This window comes from Taudactylus pleione, unplaced genomic scaffold (assembly GCF_031769625.1).
Source record: "Taudactylus pleione unplaced genomic scaffold, aTauple2 ptg000278l, whole genome shotgun sequence".
NCBI lineage: Eukaryota > Metazoa > Chordata > Amphibia > Anura > Myobatrachidae > Taudactylus > Taudactylus pleione.
In genome coordinates, this window is record NW_028284680.1 from 4,463,763 (window position 1) to 4,481,082 (window position 17,320).

General features: G+C 45.9%; 1 protein-coding gene across 1 annotated transcript in view; it reads right to left on the reverse strand.

The window, feature by feature from the left end:
• Positions 1–7,716: 7,716 nt before the first annotated feature.
• SLC37A2 (solute carrier family 37 member 2) overlaps positions 7,717–17,320 on the reverse strand; it is a 60,842-nt gene continuing 51,238 nt past the window's right edge. The window contains exons 12-18 of the mRNA XM_088481794.1: positions 16,619–16,704; positions 15,525–15,573; positions 15,364–15,437; positions 15,090–15,168; positions 12,236–12,333; positions 12,006–12,070; positions 7,717–8,176 (exon numbers count right to left, since the gene is read on the reverse strand). Coding sequence (XP_088337920.1) covers positions 8,161–8,176; positions 12,006–12,070; positions 12,236–12,333; positions 15,090–15,168; positions 15,364–15,437; positions 15,525–15,573; positions 16,619–16,704 — 467 coding nt within the window. The 3' untranslated portion in view covers positions 7,717–8,160. The remainder of the gene's footprint in view (positions 8,177–12,005; positions 12,071–12,235; positions 12,334–15,089; positions 15,169–15,363; positions 15,438–15,524; positions 15,574–16,618; positions 16,705–17,320) is intronic.

Below are 17,320 nucleotides of genomic sequence, written 5' to 3' on the forward strand. Positions count from 1 at the left end.
CTCGTCTGACGAATGATGGTTTTATAATTTTATAAATTATTCTTCTGCGAGCCGATCACTTGCAGAAATGTGGCACTGTGAGATCTCCAACGCTCAGCGCGTTTTATCTGTAATGTGGAGGTTCTCTCGGTGATTGCCGAATCCCTGTTCTGCTACTTATTAATATACAGCAGCTTTGTGTCCTCTATCCTCTGGCCGAGGCTTTGATCTGTTATTATTAGAAGCTAAATATGCCAGAGGAAAAAGTGTCATTATTTTGCAGCCTAGCACCACAATACACTTGTTGTCATGGGAGAGGGTGTAATGAGCCCTTTAAATGCAGACACCTGGAACACTGCGATTATAGAGGTTTGCACAGTAGGGAAGACACTGGCGGAACCACCTGGGGTATTGGGAACACTGAAGAACTCGCCTGGCCCCTGTTGCATGCTAGGTAACCTGGACTTATACTCCTTCCCGCAGGCTGCTATAGTGCTTGCCGATGGTCCTTGTACATTATACCTTTCACCTAATGCTAAAACCATATGCAGACATGTTTACTATCAAACCAACACAAACACGTACATGTACCATCAGTTTATAGGACCAAGGGCCCTATGTATCAAAGCTTGATGTGAGATAAAATTGTGAGATATACATCACCAACCAAACAGCTTTTAACATACATTTTGCAGGCTGTGTTTAAGAAATGATAGTTTGGAGCGGATTGGTTGGTTATAAATATTTCACAATTTTATCTCACATCAAGCTTTGATACATAGGATTAAAAATGTAAATAATATTTAAAAAATTGGCTAAATAAATCTACAGACATGGCCAAGCAAAGAGAGACGATGGAGAAACATATTAAGTATCCGCTGCAAAACGTGAGAAGCAACCACTTCAGAAGTAGCAAAAGCGCCTCCCTTCGCGCTACAAATGCGCCAGGAGCAGACGCGGCAGGAATACTACTACAGGAGGTGCGGCTTCATTGTGTCTACTAAAAATGCTAAATATCACCGCACACAACTCATAGACGTTACAGTAAGTGGCCGGAGACGGCAGAGAATACGGACCCAACTAGGCGGGAGTCCGTTAAGAGAATAATGTTCAAGACGCAAATATAAACATTGTTTAAGTCCTAATAACACATCCGCAGCCGTCCCCTTCCCAGGCAGAGCAGTAACATGTTTTATTGTTCAGTACACTGTAATCACATCCGCAACACTGTTACTTCATTTGTATTATTGGGGGTGGGTCTTAGGTGCATTCAGCCAATCAGACACGTCCTGCGGCCGTTCTAATCGGTCGCTCCCAGCTTACACCAGGATTTGGGTGCCGGTAAGTTATATCCCTCCAAACCGCCACATCTGCACGTTTTCACCGGCCATCCTGGGTGCAATTTGCGGCAACATGCGCTCGCAGTACTTTGGCCGCATATACAGTCCCCCCTCAAACGGTTATGATTAGAATAGAGGGCTGCAGGGGACCTGTGACGTCACACCCACATGACCCGGCTACGCTCGCCACGCTTCGGGCACGGTGGCTCGTTGCGCTCGCCACAAAAACTTATTCCCCCTTTATGCCCTCGGGGATGATAATGCAAGAGCGGTCCAGCCTTCCTCCAGCGGGTCATGTGGTTGATACTTCACAGAGGTCCTTTCTCCACCTAGGATCTAGCAGAAGATCACCATCACAACCATCGTAGCTTACAGAGCCGGGATGTCAGAACCCCTTTGCCAGGTCCAGGAAGTCTGCGTTTGATGGATCGGACATGATTTTTGTCAGACAAAAAAAACAGCCTCTATAGGGACAGGACGGAGCCAGGGACAAAGTACCATCATGTGGATGAGGAAGACTCGGGAAAACCATTATAAAGGTCCCATCGTCACTGAGACTGGTAAAGTACACTGGGCGTATTTCCCAAACCACTCGTAGAATAGCACAGGAATAGGGAACTGGCTAGCGACGGCCCATCCCAACCCCGGATATCCAGGAGAAGACAATGGCCTGAGCAGAGCTGGTGGATGTACGCATGAGCCACTGGTGAGTGACCCATCACACTCCTCCCGGATATCCCTGCAGCATGACACAACGTGGGCCTAGATATATGGGAGATCAACTAAAGATCTTCACAGGGTTCTGGATTGAAGCATGTTCTGGCAAGTGATGGAGATTATCATTTGGGATCCAAAGGGAAATGCGCAAATATGGAGCTTTAAGGTGCCTACACACATAGCGATGTGCTCACGATCCGACCCGAGGCACGATTTCCCCTGAACCCTCCCCCGGCAGCTCCCCGGCAGTCGTGGTCACGATTTGGAGTAAAAAATATCCAATCTGATTTAAGATCTATCATGCATCCAGTGCATTGTGTCCCAGATTGGCAAATCTGCCCTACAGCACGGCGGATCTGAAGATGCGAGGTACGACGAGCGGGGACGCACATCGCATCGTGATCGTGAGTAGAAACTCACAATTTGGTCATAATTTACAAAATTTGTTGTCACGATTCGTTGAAATTGGGCAAATCGTGTAAAACAAAAAAAAAAAATCGCCATTTATAGGACGCTGTGATCGCTACACCGGCCGCTTACTACATTTATAGGATTCTGTGATCACTACACCGGCCGCTTACTACATTTATAGGATGCTGTGATCACTACACCGGCCACTTACTACATTTATAGGATTCTGCGATCGCTACACCGGCCGCTTACTACATTTATAGGATTCTGCGATCGCTACACCGGCCGCTTACTACATTTATAGGATTCTGCGATCACTACACCGGCCGCTTACTACATTTATAGGATGCTGTGATCACTACACCGGCCGCTTACTACATTTATAGGATTCTGTGATCACTACACCGGCCGCTTACTACATTTATAGGATTCTGCGATCGCTACACCGGCCGCTTACTACATTTATAGGATTCTGTGATCACTACACCGGCCGCTTACTACATTTATAGGATTCTGCGATCGCTACACCGGGCGCTTACTACATTTATAGGATGCTGTGATCACTACACCGGCCACTTACTACATTTATAGGATTCTGCGATCGCTACACCGGCCGCTTACTACATTTATAGGATTCTGCGATCACTACACCGGCCGCTTACTACATTTATAGGATTCTGCGATCACTACACCGGCCGCTTACTACATTTATAGGATGCTGTGATCACTACACCGGCCGCTTACTACATTTATAGGATAGTGATTAGTAGACTCTTTAGGGAGCTGGTTATATAGTTATTCCTCTACTGCGGAGCCCCATGTAGCAGCTGCACCTTCTAGCTGTATCCAGGACGCCACACACCTTTTTATGTGCTGCCTCCACAATCTGAGACCTGTCACTGGCAATAATACATAATACATACATTATGCTATAATACATAATCCTGGGTCATATCACAAGGACTTATAAAGTCAGATTCTGGGTGATTTGGTAAAACAGATGTCAGGCTGTACGTCCTGCATGACCTTATAACCCCTTATATCCGCTGCTGGGATATAATAAATAATTCAAGCAATTAAAAGGTCATTTTTAGGGGCCCATATTACCACGAGTAAACGTACTGATAAATCTACAATGCGCGACCCGGCGAAAGAACTACATCTCTCAGCACCCACCTCTCCTCCAAGCAGCCTCCTGGCCTCTCAGCAGCCCCCTCCCCAGTGCAAAGATGGAGGGGAGATGACGGAGCCATGGAGACCAACGGACCGGTATTATTTTTTTTCAATTCCCGTTTTTACCGCAGGATTGTCAGTGCTGAAAACCCCACGTGCATTTTTTTCTTTTTAATTGAATACTGCGGGTATCGGGAGCGCACATTCCCACGGTATTCCACATTAGGGCGCGTGAAATCCGCGTGATTTTTTTGCAGAAGAAATTTGCTCCCAATTGTATATGCCCCATAGAGTACATGTCGTCGGTATTGGTTGTCGCTAGATCTTTGCAGCACTACTGAGCGGCAGAAACGGGCCGGACTCAGACGGTACATCTCCTCCCCGCCCTCTAGGTGGCAAGTTTCTCCCAGTAACTGATGGGGCGGAGTCATGTAAAGGACGTAAATTAACCTCAAACTCAAATAAAAAATACCATCGCATTTACCGCCTGGTGACAACCAAAAAATGCCTCAAAATTGCAGGTACAAAGATTTATTGTTTTTGAAATAGATTATGGAGTTAATTAACCTGCATTTCAGAGACACTCTGCTAAGTGCAGTTGTACAAGATAGCAGCGCAGAGCGGCAGGGCCATGTATGAACGGTCATAACGCATGACGGTTCGGCCGGCTGTAGCTGTCGTTATTGACAGCTACAGCCTGGCGCTAGCCTAACCCCACAGCAGGGACAGCGCTGTCCCTGCTGCGGCAGCTGCCGGCTCCAAGTCTCCACGCGGGGATCTCGCGATACTTGCGAGATCCCGCGCATGCTCAATGGAGCCGGCCGAGACAGAGACACAGCGCATCAGCACTAGGCTGATGCGTTGCTGTCTCTAACGGGTAGCGCCGGAGGGGGGAGTTAACGCTTTTCCTGCTTCACCTCGGTAAAGAGGCAAAGCGGGAAGCGTTATAGCGGTACATTAAGTGCAGCTATAATACATCTAACCCCAATGGATTACATGGGGGTGCAGGTGGGACCTGATTTTGGCTCACGGTTATCAGTTTCCCTGTTGCCTCACGGTTTTATAAGTGGTGAGAACCATTACAGGGGCACTGATCACAGCGTAGCACATAAAACCTGAGGAACGATGGTTATACTTGGTATTATGTTAAAAAAAATAATTATATTTTCAAAAGATGTATTGAAACGTTATTGTTGAAAAACACATCCCGAGCCCCCACCGTACAGGTCCTTAGATTAGCGATGGTGGAGGGGATTGGTAGGAAATATGGACAGAGACTTTATTGGAGGTAAGATGGTGACCGTATGGTTATGGCGGCGTACAATCACCGGCTTTTATTACTATTATTTCTCTTACAACAGATAATTATACAACAGAAAGTAACTTCTACATATTTATAACACCAGATACATGAATATTTGTATAATATATCCCTTGTTCTTGTCACTGGTTCCGGCCCTGTCATCAGTGAATTATCATACACCTGAGTGGTTGCCGCAGATAGGCTTTCAGTGCCCATCTTATCACCAACATTCCCAGTCTTTATCCGCTCCCACTCCCCACTTCCTGTTGGGTAGGGGTTTTGTATAAAGTGAGTAACTATAGATAAAAAAAACAAAAATAGATTCCTGCCACCCCCTATAGTGCCACCCTTATACTGGTGGCAGAGGATAGCAGGCCTGGCACCCGTACTATACCAGTGTGTGTGTGGCACAGTATACCCACTTACCACATGGATGGTGGTTTTATTGTTGCAGATCAGTATTTTCTTTAAATATGAGAAGACCTGAAATTATAATTTCTATGCACAAGTAAATATCTGCAGACAGAGCTCCCCGGTGCCACACGCCGCCCTCACCGTCACAGCCTTATCGGGATAGAACAGTTCCGTCCGGAAAATCTCTCGTACAAGTCTCGTTAGTGACTCTCCCAGCACCAATTAGGAGAATTAGACATGCTGTAACTAGTAGGCCTGTAACTCCTCGCCCCAGCCTCCCAGGTGTGCAGAAAGGTCAATTACTTCTAATGCGTAGCGTTCAGGAATAGAACCAGCCAGGACCATGAAACCAGCATCAGCGCTAATTAATACCGCGCAGAGGTCACAAACAAACACTTTACATTCTATATTCCAATTTCTCTAACCATTCAGGATAAGGGCCTTTATATCTAACAAGAGCAGGTGCTTTCCATAATAGCACAACTAGTAATATCCTCAGTTCTAGGTGTAAAACTGGGATGTGAGCAACATGCGAGTCCCTGGAAGACTACAGAGAGAGATTGCAGCCAAATATAAACATATAACAAATATATAGATCAGTCAGGTTTACCCACCAGTGGAACATTCTCACCGACACACTGCAAGGTGCGCTGTTTCCACGGCAACAGAACGCTGGACCCAAGTCCCTGTGAAAGCCATTTGTAATATGTAAGCGCGGTATAAACTGCAAATGTCCTATATCATACATTCTCCCTGCCAATGGCTGTTGTAGGATTAGCGTCTGACAAGGGTTCTCCCTCGCGGCCTGTGTATGACGTGCTCCTCACATCTCATAGATTGTAAGCTCCTTTGGCTAGAGTCACCTTTACCTTCTGGGTCATGTTATTAACCTGCATCACGATCCCCTTAATGTACGGTGCTGTGTCATATGTCAGTGCTTTAAATATCAGACCCTCTCTCTGGATGCAATGAAGACCCTCATCCACTCACTGGTCATCTCTACACTGGACTATTGTAACCTCCTGTAATCTGTCCTTCCTGACCCCCCCCTCTCTCCAGTCCATCCTCAATGCTGCTGTGCGGCTCAGCCTTCCCTCCATCCACATTGCTTCTGCGTCCCCACACTGCCAGGCCATATACTGGCTCCCCTTCCCCTACAGGACCCTCATACCCACCTATAATGACATCATCCATTCCTCCCTCCCCAATACATCCATAACCTCACCTCCCACCACTTCACTCTGCCAGCTATTGCCTCCTTTCTTCCCAACTGATTACAGACTCCAGTGCTGCTCCTACCCACTACCGGAACTCTCTCCCTATCAGACTTCACCTCTCTCGAAAGCTTCAGAGGCCCTCACAGATCACTTCTTTATTAAAGCCTTCCCTCTGTGTCACTCCTGTCTGTCTACCCGCCCCTCCCCTATAGATGTAAGCTTACAGGAGCAGGGCCCTCTTCCCTTATGTGCTCTCCCTTTAGTCACTTATACCATAATCTCCCGCCCCTTCCCCGCACCAGCACTGAGCCTCCCGGTTTAGTTGTCGCTGTTCGGGTGTAGGTACGATGACGCTATGTGCAGTAATGTGGACATGGCTTGTATCCTCCTGTGCTTATGTTTAAGGAGGATTGTCCTTGTAAACAGCATCTTTCATTGTTCCCCATAAGTAATAATCTGCCGTATGTCCTTTGAGAATAATCTGTCTCCATAGCTCAGCAGCACCACAGGGACACGAGCTGCCGAGGCACCCCAGGGACACGAGCTGCCGAGGCACCCCAGGGACACGAGCTGGCGAGGCACCCCAGGGACACGAGCTGGCGAGGCACCCCAGGGACACGAGCTGGCGAGGCACCCCAGGGACACGAGCTGCCGAGGCAGCGGACCTATACTGCTGGAAATTGCATCAAAGAATATCATCCTCAGGCCAATGACTGGGTACAGGGTCACTTCACAATAACGTTCCGAATTTATGATGTTTTCAAAGGAATATGAGGCCAATTATCCATTTTCAAGAAACCACCATGTACATAGAACATATGTGCCTAGTTACAGCACCAGGCAAGTTAATCCCCTACCTGACCCATCTGTAAACACTGAATATGTAGATCGGTATCTGCTGACTCATCAGCATAAGCCCTAACAAAAGCCCCTGTTCTGTGCTGCTGAGTATTGGGACCCACTAACTGATGAAATCACACACAAAGTTCTGAAACGCGCTGTTTGTATGGAAATACATATAAATGCTCCCTCGCACATACTGCCAGAGTCTTCTCCTCCTGGGGAGTGTGAGACCATTACCAGGACCAGGACCTCTTGTTATTTCACCACTACAAATAGAAGATACAGGGATACCTACTGGGATTCAAAACCGGGACCAAAGAAAGGGTCTTGGCATTATTATTATATAATCAATACTCCAAGCCAAGTACACAAACACATACAGTTTATATACAGTACAAGCTCAAAGACAAAGTTCAACAAAGGTAGACACAATGTAAAACTTTCAAAAGACATTTTAAAATCACAGAAGAAAGTATAATTACATGGAAACATGGGAAATGCGTTCTGTACAGATGTGTGATGATTCTAAAAGTCTTTGTCCCAATATTTTTTTTCATTTTTTTGAGGCGTAAAATGGTCAAATAATCTTTCTACCGAAATCCTGACATTCGAATAGAAGAAAAAACAAAAAAACAAACCAAAAATAATAAACAAAAAAACCCACAACTTCCAGTGTCGTCTGTAGTTAAATTAGCAGCAGGAGAGCTGAACCGGCCAGCAGGGAACGGAGGGGCGGTGGGGAGTCACGCAGGCTCTCACATCATCACATCTCCCTAAACCTGGAAACAAACAGAAGGTAGATTTTCTCCAAAGACGCCATGCCGGGCAAGGCAGGGGTGACGTCTCACCATTCTTACATTCAAATCATTTTGCTTTCAAATCTTCAAAAGGGTGAAGCTCAGATCAGTTTATCAAAAGCTGAAATCAGGATCAGTTTTTACTTACAAATCAAGTTGTACCCAACACCACATTATAAATACATTTAAAATCATTGCTGCATTGCAATCAGTACAGATACAAGCAGTGACCTTTTACACCAAAGCACATGTCTCTCAATGCATTGATAGAGGGGGGGGGGTGGAGGGATAGGGACACAGCTGTGGCAAAGCATGTATGGCCCATCAGGAATTTGACATCTCCAATTATATCATGTAAATGATTGTTTAGTATTATATCCAGTTGGGGGTATTCTGTACAAACATTGTTCTAGAAAATAAATTATTATTTGGCCAAAGTAAATGTTGTCTATACTCTTACTCTTCTTTAATCCAATGGAACCCCCGAATTGCCCCATTAGTGTCATAGCCTCAATTTGTAATCAATCATCTGGTGAAAAAGCCTCAGACATTACTATTATTATAGCCAAGAACTACATGAAAGATTATTAAAGACGACATAAGCAAGAATCTGAAATCAGTCCATATAAATCAGGAAATCAATATTCACATTAAAAGGCCATTAGAGATTGCAGACGAGCCTTTGAACAGATGCAAGACTTAAAACATGTTTTGGTAATGGGTTAGCCATGTATCTAACAGACGTAATTAGTGGGTAAATACATGTACCCCATTTTACCCAAGTTCCTATTGATTGAAAAATATGCATTGAGCCCAATTTTTACCACTCTTGCCCATTACTATGAAATTTAAGTGAAATGCAAGAATGGTGCTGCAGTCTGAATGCAGAAACACAGCTGGACAAGAGTCCATGCCATGGTCAAAAGTTTTGAGAATTACAAGTATTGGTTTTCACAAAGTTTGCTGCTTCAGTGCCAACAGTAAAGCATCCTGAGATCATTGATGTGTGGGGTTGCTTCTCAGCCAAGGGAGTGGGATCACTCACAATTTTGCCTAAGAACACAGCCATGAATAAAGAATGGTACCAAAACATCCTCCAAGAGCAACTTCTCCCAACCATCCAAGAACAGTTTGGTGAGGAACAATGCCTTTTCCAGCATGATGGAGCACCTTGCCATAAGGCAAAAGTGATAACCAAGTGGCTCGGGGAACAAAACATCAAAATGTTGGGTCAATGGCCAGGAAACTCCCCAGACCTTAATCCCATTGAGAACTTGTGGTCAATCCTCAAGAGGCGGGTGGACAAACAAAACCCCACAAACTCTGACACACTCCAAGCATTGATTAGGCAAGAATGGACGGCCATCAGTCAGTATATGGCCCAGAAGATGACTGACAGCATGCCAGGGCGAGTTGCAGAGGTCATGAAAAAGAAGGGTCAACACTGTGAATATTCACTCTCTGCATAAACTTAATGTAACTGTCAATAAAAGCCTCTGACACTTATGAAATGCTGTAATGTTACCTCAGTATACCATAGTAACATCTGACACTTATGTAATGCTGTAATGTTACCTCAGGATACCATAGTAACATCTGACACTTATGTAATGCTGTAATGTTACCTCAGGATACCATAGTAACATCTGACACTTATGTAATGCTGTAATGTTACCTCAGTATACCATAGTAACATCTGACACTTATGTAATGCTGTAATGTTACCTCAGTATACCATAGTAACATCTGACACTTATGTAATGCTGTAATGTTACCTCAGGATACCATAGTAACATCTGACACTTATGTAATGCTGTAATGTTACCTCAGTATACCATAGTAACATCTGACACTTATGTAATGCTGTAATGTTACCTCAGGATACCATAGTAACATCTGACACTTATGTAATGCTGTAATGTTACCTCAGTATACCATAGTAACATCTGACACTTATGTAATGCTGTAATGTTACCTCAGTATACCATAGTAACATGTGATAAAAAGGTATAATAACACTGAAGCAACAAACTTTGTGAAAACCAATACTTGTGTCATTCTCAGAACTTTGGCCATGGCTGTACACAGGTGTTAGGGGGGCACATATACAGATGACATGTAACAAACGTATTTAGTTTGAGATAACCAGAGATTGTTAAAAAATATATTATAATAGGAGTGATTTATTTTTATTTTTTTTAAAGGAGCCGCATATATTACACAATATACCTGTCACCTATAAGACTATTCATAATTTGCAGAGTGGTAAAACTCCAATATTTGTTATGTTTAGTTTGCATCTGAAACAGGCCCCATTACAAGCAGCAAAAAGTTGAATATCAGCAGCAACTGCACCAGAAAAGCTCCGGAATAAGCGATATATACTCACAATGTACATTAAACTACTCGGCTATTCCAGAGAGATTGTGCTTTAATGTCAGACTATTGCTATAAAAACAGTAAGAACAGTTCAGATAATATATTACCGCTCCCAGCCCCCATTCCACCTCCGATATAACACGGTGCCACAAAGTTACCTTTTGTCATAACGGAGACCCCCCTCTGCCCCATAGAATTACCCATCCTCCTACCCTAGGTCCTCTGACAAATCACTTCCCCCACATGGATGCCTAGGAGAATGGGCCGGCCAGAAAGGACTAAGCAGTGGTACCAAGTTGGGAAGGACAATACATCATATTATATAGGCCAAGAGAAGGATGGAACCTAGATTCCCCTATCAATTCATATCACCGAATGACCAGAAGCTTAAAGGGCCTCTTTAGTTTTCCCATGGAGCTTAAACTCCACCTAAAACAAAGGTTGGAGCAATGAAAATCTAAAGGTGCGTACACACTAGACTATGTGCTCGCGATGTGATATCGTGAGCAATATCCCTTGAACTCTCCCCCGCTCTCCAGGACACGATGTGTCACAAGATCTATCGTGCATGATCTAAAGATTTGCCAATCTTTAGAGCGTGCAGGATAGATGCTTGTGCAGGATAGCAGACAGATGCTTGCACGGATCAGGGATATCCGTGATGCATGCATCGGTCTGAAAAAAATAAACACAGATGCACAGACAGAATCATTGAGATCAGTCTGTGCTGAAAAAAAAAAAGCATCTGTCTGCTATCCTGCACGATATAAAGATGGTGCGGGTAAGTACAGGGGGACCCTACAAATTTTTTCCCCCTGTATTTCCTAAACCAGGACCGGATCAGAGCCCAGTGCTGGTTGTGCAAAATACAGGGGACCCCTACAATTGCTTGTCCCCTGTATTTTGGCAACCAGGGCTGGTTCTGTCTAGCCCGGTGCTGGCTGTGCTTAAATACGGGGGACCCCTACATCGTTTGTCCTCCATATTTTGCACACCCAGCACTGTGCCATTAAACCAGAGGCTGGTTGCTCTTTGGGAGGGGGGGGTGGGTCATTCATTACTTAGACACAGATGCACGGAGCTCCCTGATCCATGCCTGCCAGCATCGTATGCAAATCCGAATTTCGTACAGGCATGAACACTGTACAATATGCCGCCGGATCGCGTACGAGATTGGCAGATATTGCCTGCTGTAGGCAAGATCTGAAGACGCAATGTACGACCCGTGGGGATGCGTATCGTGTTCGTGAGTGGACACTCACGATTTGGACATATTTTACATGATCTGTCGTTCCGATGCGTCGGAATCGGGCAGATCGTGTAAACTATCATCTAGTGTGTACGCACCTTAAGACCCCTGAAAAACAAGGATTAGCTGACAGCCTGATCAGAGTCTCCCCTGAGGTGTAACTCATTAATGAGGAAATCTTACCCTCTGGCCTTCCTGAAACAAGTGCATAATTCTTTAATCTCCTTGTAGACCAGACGTGACAATAACTGGAAGAAATTAGGAGTACAGTCAGTCAATATTCTGTGGGAATTCCCCCATTTGTACCCACAAGTCATCAATACGTTGACCCCTCCCCCATCTCCCATAATTCAGGCAGAGTTATTCATGTTTAACCGTAGCCAACCCCATTATCAGCGTCTCCGTAAACTTACCAAAAAAGCGCAGAGATCGGACGCTATCAACATGTAGAAGACGTAGTTCCAGCCCCGGGAGGAGAGCACAGAGGCGAGCGTTGGTCCCAGAGCAGCACCTGGTTAACACAAACCAAACCCGGGTCAGCACCGTGATCTCTCAGAACATCTAAAAAGAGACCACCCATGGTCAGGAGACCCCCATATTGGAGCCTCTGAAACCGTATATATAAATTGCATGAATGTACAGATTATATTTTTTTCACAATGTGGGACCTTGTTGGTTTTCTTCTAGTCTAGATTAACCCCTCCCTTACATGTACCAGTGATGGACCAATACATGGATTCGTGCAAGTACCATTCTATGGATCACTGTTTTTAGAGGCATAGATGGGATCAGTAGCTGGAGGGTATGCTGATCATTGTAGTGCCATATTGGCGGATCTTGGGGTGCCTCAAAGCGAGTTGGATCTCAATTCAAAAATATATAAATGTATGACCCAAGGTAGGTGCTATTATCATGTAGTGTAGATCCAGAGCAGAGACGCCGTGCCGTGGCTGGTGGCTTACCATATGTTTGCCAATGTGTGTAACTGAGATCTATGAAATGCTATCATCATGTATGATGTAGGTCTCTTATAAATGGTCCATTACAGTGTGCTGGGTAACTTGTTTTTCTAGTCAAGATTAACCCCTCGCTTACATGTACCTGGGATGTGCCTATAAATTGATTTAAGAAATGACCATACGGAAGCCCCATACACACTGGACGATCTGTTTGAACGATACGATTGACAATGATATATCTTTGAATATTATATTGTTCAAATCGTCCAGTGTGTATGCACTTACCGACGTACGATGCGCGCTCCCGCGGGACGTTAATGATATTCCCAGTCTGTACACGGAGTCCAATCTTGGGAATATAGTTAGCGATGCCATATGCAGCATGGCCCCACGCCGTAGTTCATCGTTCCCGGTATCGGCAAGTGTGTATGCACTTACCGATGCTGGCACCCCCGCTGGGTCAGCTGCATCAGACATCGCTGGATACACACATTTGGCCCGATGCAGACCCGCTCGCTGCCGGAGGCAGCTCGCAGGTCTGATGGGCTTTTTTTTTTCTCCAGCCCGCTCGCAAAGCTGTGGGTGACCACCCACAGCTTGCGCGAGCGGCCTGGAGTCCATCGCGATTATTGCGACCATCGGGCTTGCGAGGAGACCCTGTGGTAGGGTCTCGGCTCCCGCAAGCCCGAGTGGACTTCCTGTTCTAATAGAGTTGGAAGTCCACTACTGACATCACTAGCATTTGTGCAGCCACCCCCCCTCCACGCCTACAAAACGGGCGAGCTGTCACTCACCATCGACAGTCGCCCAGTCTTGTAGCGAGACCCGTAGCGACGGAGCTGCCGTCACTGGACGGGTCTCGCGCATGTGCACTCCGGAAGCGGTGCATGTGCAGTGGGGACCATTGACCCGCTTGCGAGCGGGTCTGAATCAGGCCCATAGTCTAGTGTGTATCCATGTATGATGTTCCTTAATACCAGGAAAAAAACACACACACAAAGTGCACAATTATGTCCTAGACCAGCCAGATCTTGATTTGTTTATGTGGGCCTAGATTTCAGTCGTGTGGGTTTGGTGTGCAAGACGGCGGGTGTTTGTGCAGAACAGAAGCTCGCACAGCAATGGGAGGAGGTGGCCAGACGGAGATAATTGTTACAGAAGTGTGGCGTTGTTAAACCCGATTGTACGGAGCAGAGGAGACATGAGACCGTGCCAGACTGAGGAAATAAACTGGTGGAGAGCATCAGGGGTATTAATCTCTGGGGAACACACTCCGATTAAATGAATCCACAATCAAGCTAATATTTCAGGAGAAAACTGGAAGAGTTTGTTTCAATGAACGGGCCGGCTGTAACGTGGGAGAAGATTGGACACCTCCAAGAAGAGGGACAAACCTTCGTTGTCTACTGGGCGCACCAGCCAGGGGCAGCGGTGCACAGCCAGAGTGTTTCACAGTGTGGACTGAGTGACTGACCGTCTGCTGCCGTGTGTGTGTGGGGGGGAGGGGGCGGCGATGGCCTCAGTTTCCTGAAAAGGAGGCGTGTTGCTGCCATTTAAAGAAGCCAGGATCTCCGTCACCTAAAGGAGATTTCCTGGCCTCTTACGCTCAACTGCGGCGGTCGGCTGCGTGACCCCATGGGTCTCCTTAGCCAGCCGATGTTACGCAGATTATCCAATTGCTTATCTGCAAAGATCGCAATAGCAAAGCTGCCTGAGTGCATGAATCCTATATCTATAGCCTGTGTACATACATCATATATCTATAGCCTGCGTGCATACATCATATATCTATAGCCTGCGTGCATACATCATATATCTATAGCCTGCGTGTATACATCATATATCTATAGCCTGCGTGCATACATCATATATCTATAGCCTGCGTGCATACATCATATATCTATAGCCTGCGTACATACATCATATATCTATAGCCTGCGTGCATACATCATATATCTATAGCCTGTGTGCATACATCATATATCTATAGCCTGCGTACATACATCATATATCTATAGCCTGCGTGCAGCTTTGCAATTACGATCTTTGATGAACCAGACCCTGAGTGTACTTCGTAAAAGGAGTGTGTAAAAAAAACCAAAAACAATTATATAGCTATTTGTTAGCAGGGACTACGTTCCTGAACCACTCATTAACTAGGATGTAATGTCCTGGGCCAAAGTGTATTTTCCATAACATTAATATCATATATATATATAGTGATGTAGTAATATTTTTCTACAATGTCTCCGCTATCTTTTTATTGGCACATTGATGGTATGGCACGGAGTGTGACCATCACACTGACCTATTGATCCGGATCCATCAATAATGGCAGTGACTGTAGAGAGAGCCTTGGCGTTTCCATGCAAAGATTCATGTGTTCCCTGGGGGAAGAATAAATCACAGCAGAAAATTATGAACCAGATTGGGGACCCTCCATCGGACTCCGTCAGCCCAAACGTCCCCATAACATTATCAACTGATCAACATTCATTAGGAGTCAGACAGATGGACATTGTAGAACATTCGGGTACAATGACATCCAACGTATTTTGGAGAACGGGTACACAGGATCTTACCAAATCGGCAGACACCGCGGTGGTGATAAGAGAGTATGGTCCGTTCACCAACATCCCGCATATAACTAGCATGGCTGGGGGGGGAGAAGAACCAGCATTGTGACATTTTATACATAGAACAACGTTACAGACGCAACACACGTACAGCGAGAGACACTTACCGACCGTGGTGGAAACGGACGTCTGCCCAAACTGGTTGTATATGAAGAGCTAGAACGTAAAAGGGAGAGTCTCACACTGGGGAAAGGTGGAATTGGGGGACACCTGGCTCTTTACCAGCAAAATAACCCCCATATGTGGACCAAATACTCGTCTCGTCTTTAGTTACATATTTACTGCCCGGAAGAAAATATTGGCCTACGGGTTACCCTAAAGTCACAGTGATACAGAGGTGTCCTCATACACTAATGATGCGGTCGCGCCAAATATCCTCTCTCAATGCGCCAGGTCCCGTGCGACTTGAATTACGTAGAGCATTTTTTTTTTGCAGCTTTTCACTCGCGTCACGAGACTGCACTGATTCATTTGATATGTGACACTTGTACATCTGTGTGCGACAAAGTCTGAGTCTGTATACTGAGTGCTATGACGCAGCGCCACCGGCTTTTTTTTTTTTTTTCACGCCAAGTTCCTTTATGCTTCGTATACAGACTCCGGCGCATACAGATATACAAGTGCCGTATATCAAATTAATCAGTGCAGTCTTATGAAGAGGTTTCTTGCATCCAATTGCGATTAAGACGCGTTTTCAGGAGAAAAACACACTCGACGCAAGGCAAGTCGCACGGGACCTGGTGGCTCACTCGCCCCAGGCGTCTTGCACAGCGTGTAGGTCTCATTCATCGGGACAGTAATAATTCTAAATGACATGCCAAAACGGTCAGCATGTAACCTGCCGTAAGAGGGGGAGGCAGGTAATAATCTTTGCTTAGCCAATAAGAGTGTAGTACAGAAAGTAAACCTAGGGGGAATATTACTCAGATTATATGCATATTCCACTTGGAATAAGCTGCAATATATGTCGGTACCTTGGCATCTTATTCAGAATAGTTGGGTGATACAGCAACAAACCAGTAGGGGGCGCAGAAGGTGTAATGGGGTTACCCAATACCAGATGTACTTGTCTGGAAATGACAACCTCTCTTGTAGGTCAAATAGAGGAGGGGTCCCTGCTATATAGGACCCAACAACCCAGCGTGTTCCGGTCAGTCACTACTAGAGTTTTAATTAAATGTAATAGCTAGTGGGCACTCACCATGGGGGCAGTGAGAATCAGCATGACAGAGCAAGTGATGGCTCTTCCACCCGTGTAATCGGATATCGCCCCGGCCAAGATGCCACCTGGAAGAGATTTAATGCAGAACTTAGTGGCGTAAAGTGGGAATGGACAGTACTGTGGAATAGATTTAGGGCTGGCACAAGCCCCCCTCCTGACAGCAGCAATGTGCTCTGTGTCCAGCAGCTGTACACACCTAATGGCTGCATTCACCACAGGAGAGAGAAGCTTTTCTGTATCCAAACCCCTTCTTCCGGCCGATTCCTTATACCCTCCTCATCCTAATCCTCATCCTCTGCACAGAGAACCAGTTTTACATGTAAGTGTAAAGAGACTCCAGGGTTGGACTGGCCCACAAGGGTATAGGGTAAATCCCCGGTGGGCCCTAGGTGTCAGGTTCCAGACCTTGAATTATAGACTTTTTACTCTTTTAGATGGTCAGTTACCAGGAACACTGATCAGTATTAGGCATGGGTGCCGAGAGGGGGGGGGGAGTGGGTACAGTTTACCTGGGCCCGGGCTTGCTAGAGGGGCCCGGGTCCGGCGTTACCCCCCCCCCCCTCCCTCACAGCAACTCAGCACACAGCTTGTGCTGGGCTGCTGTGTGAGACTGCTGGCGGCTGCTGCAGCAGCCGGAGCAGTCTCCTATGGCTGTGGGGGGGAGCGATCACACTGATCGCG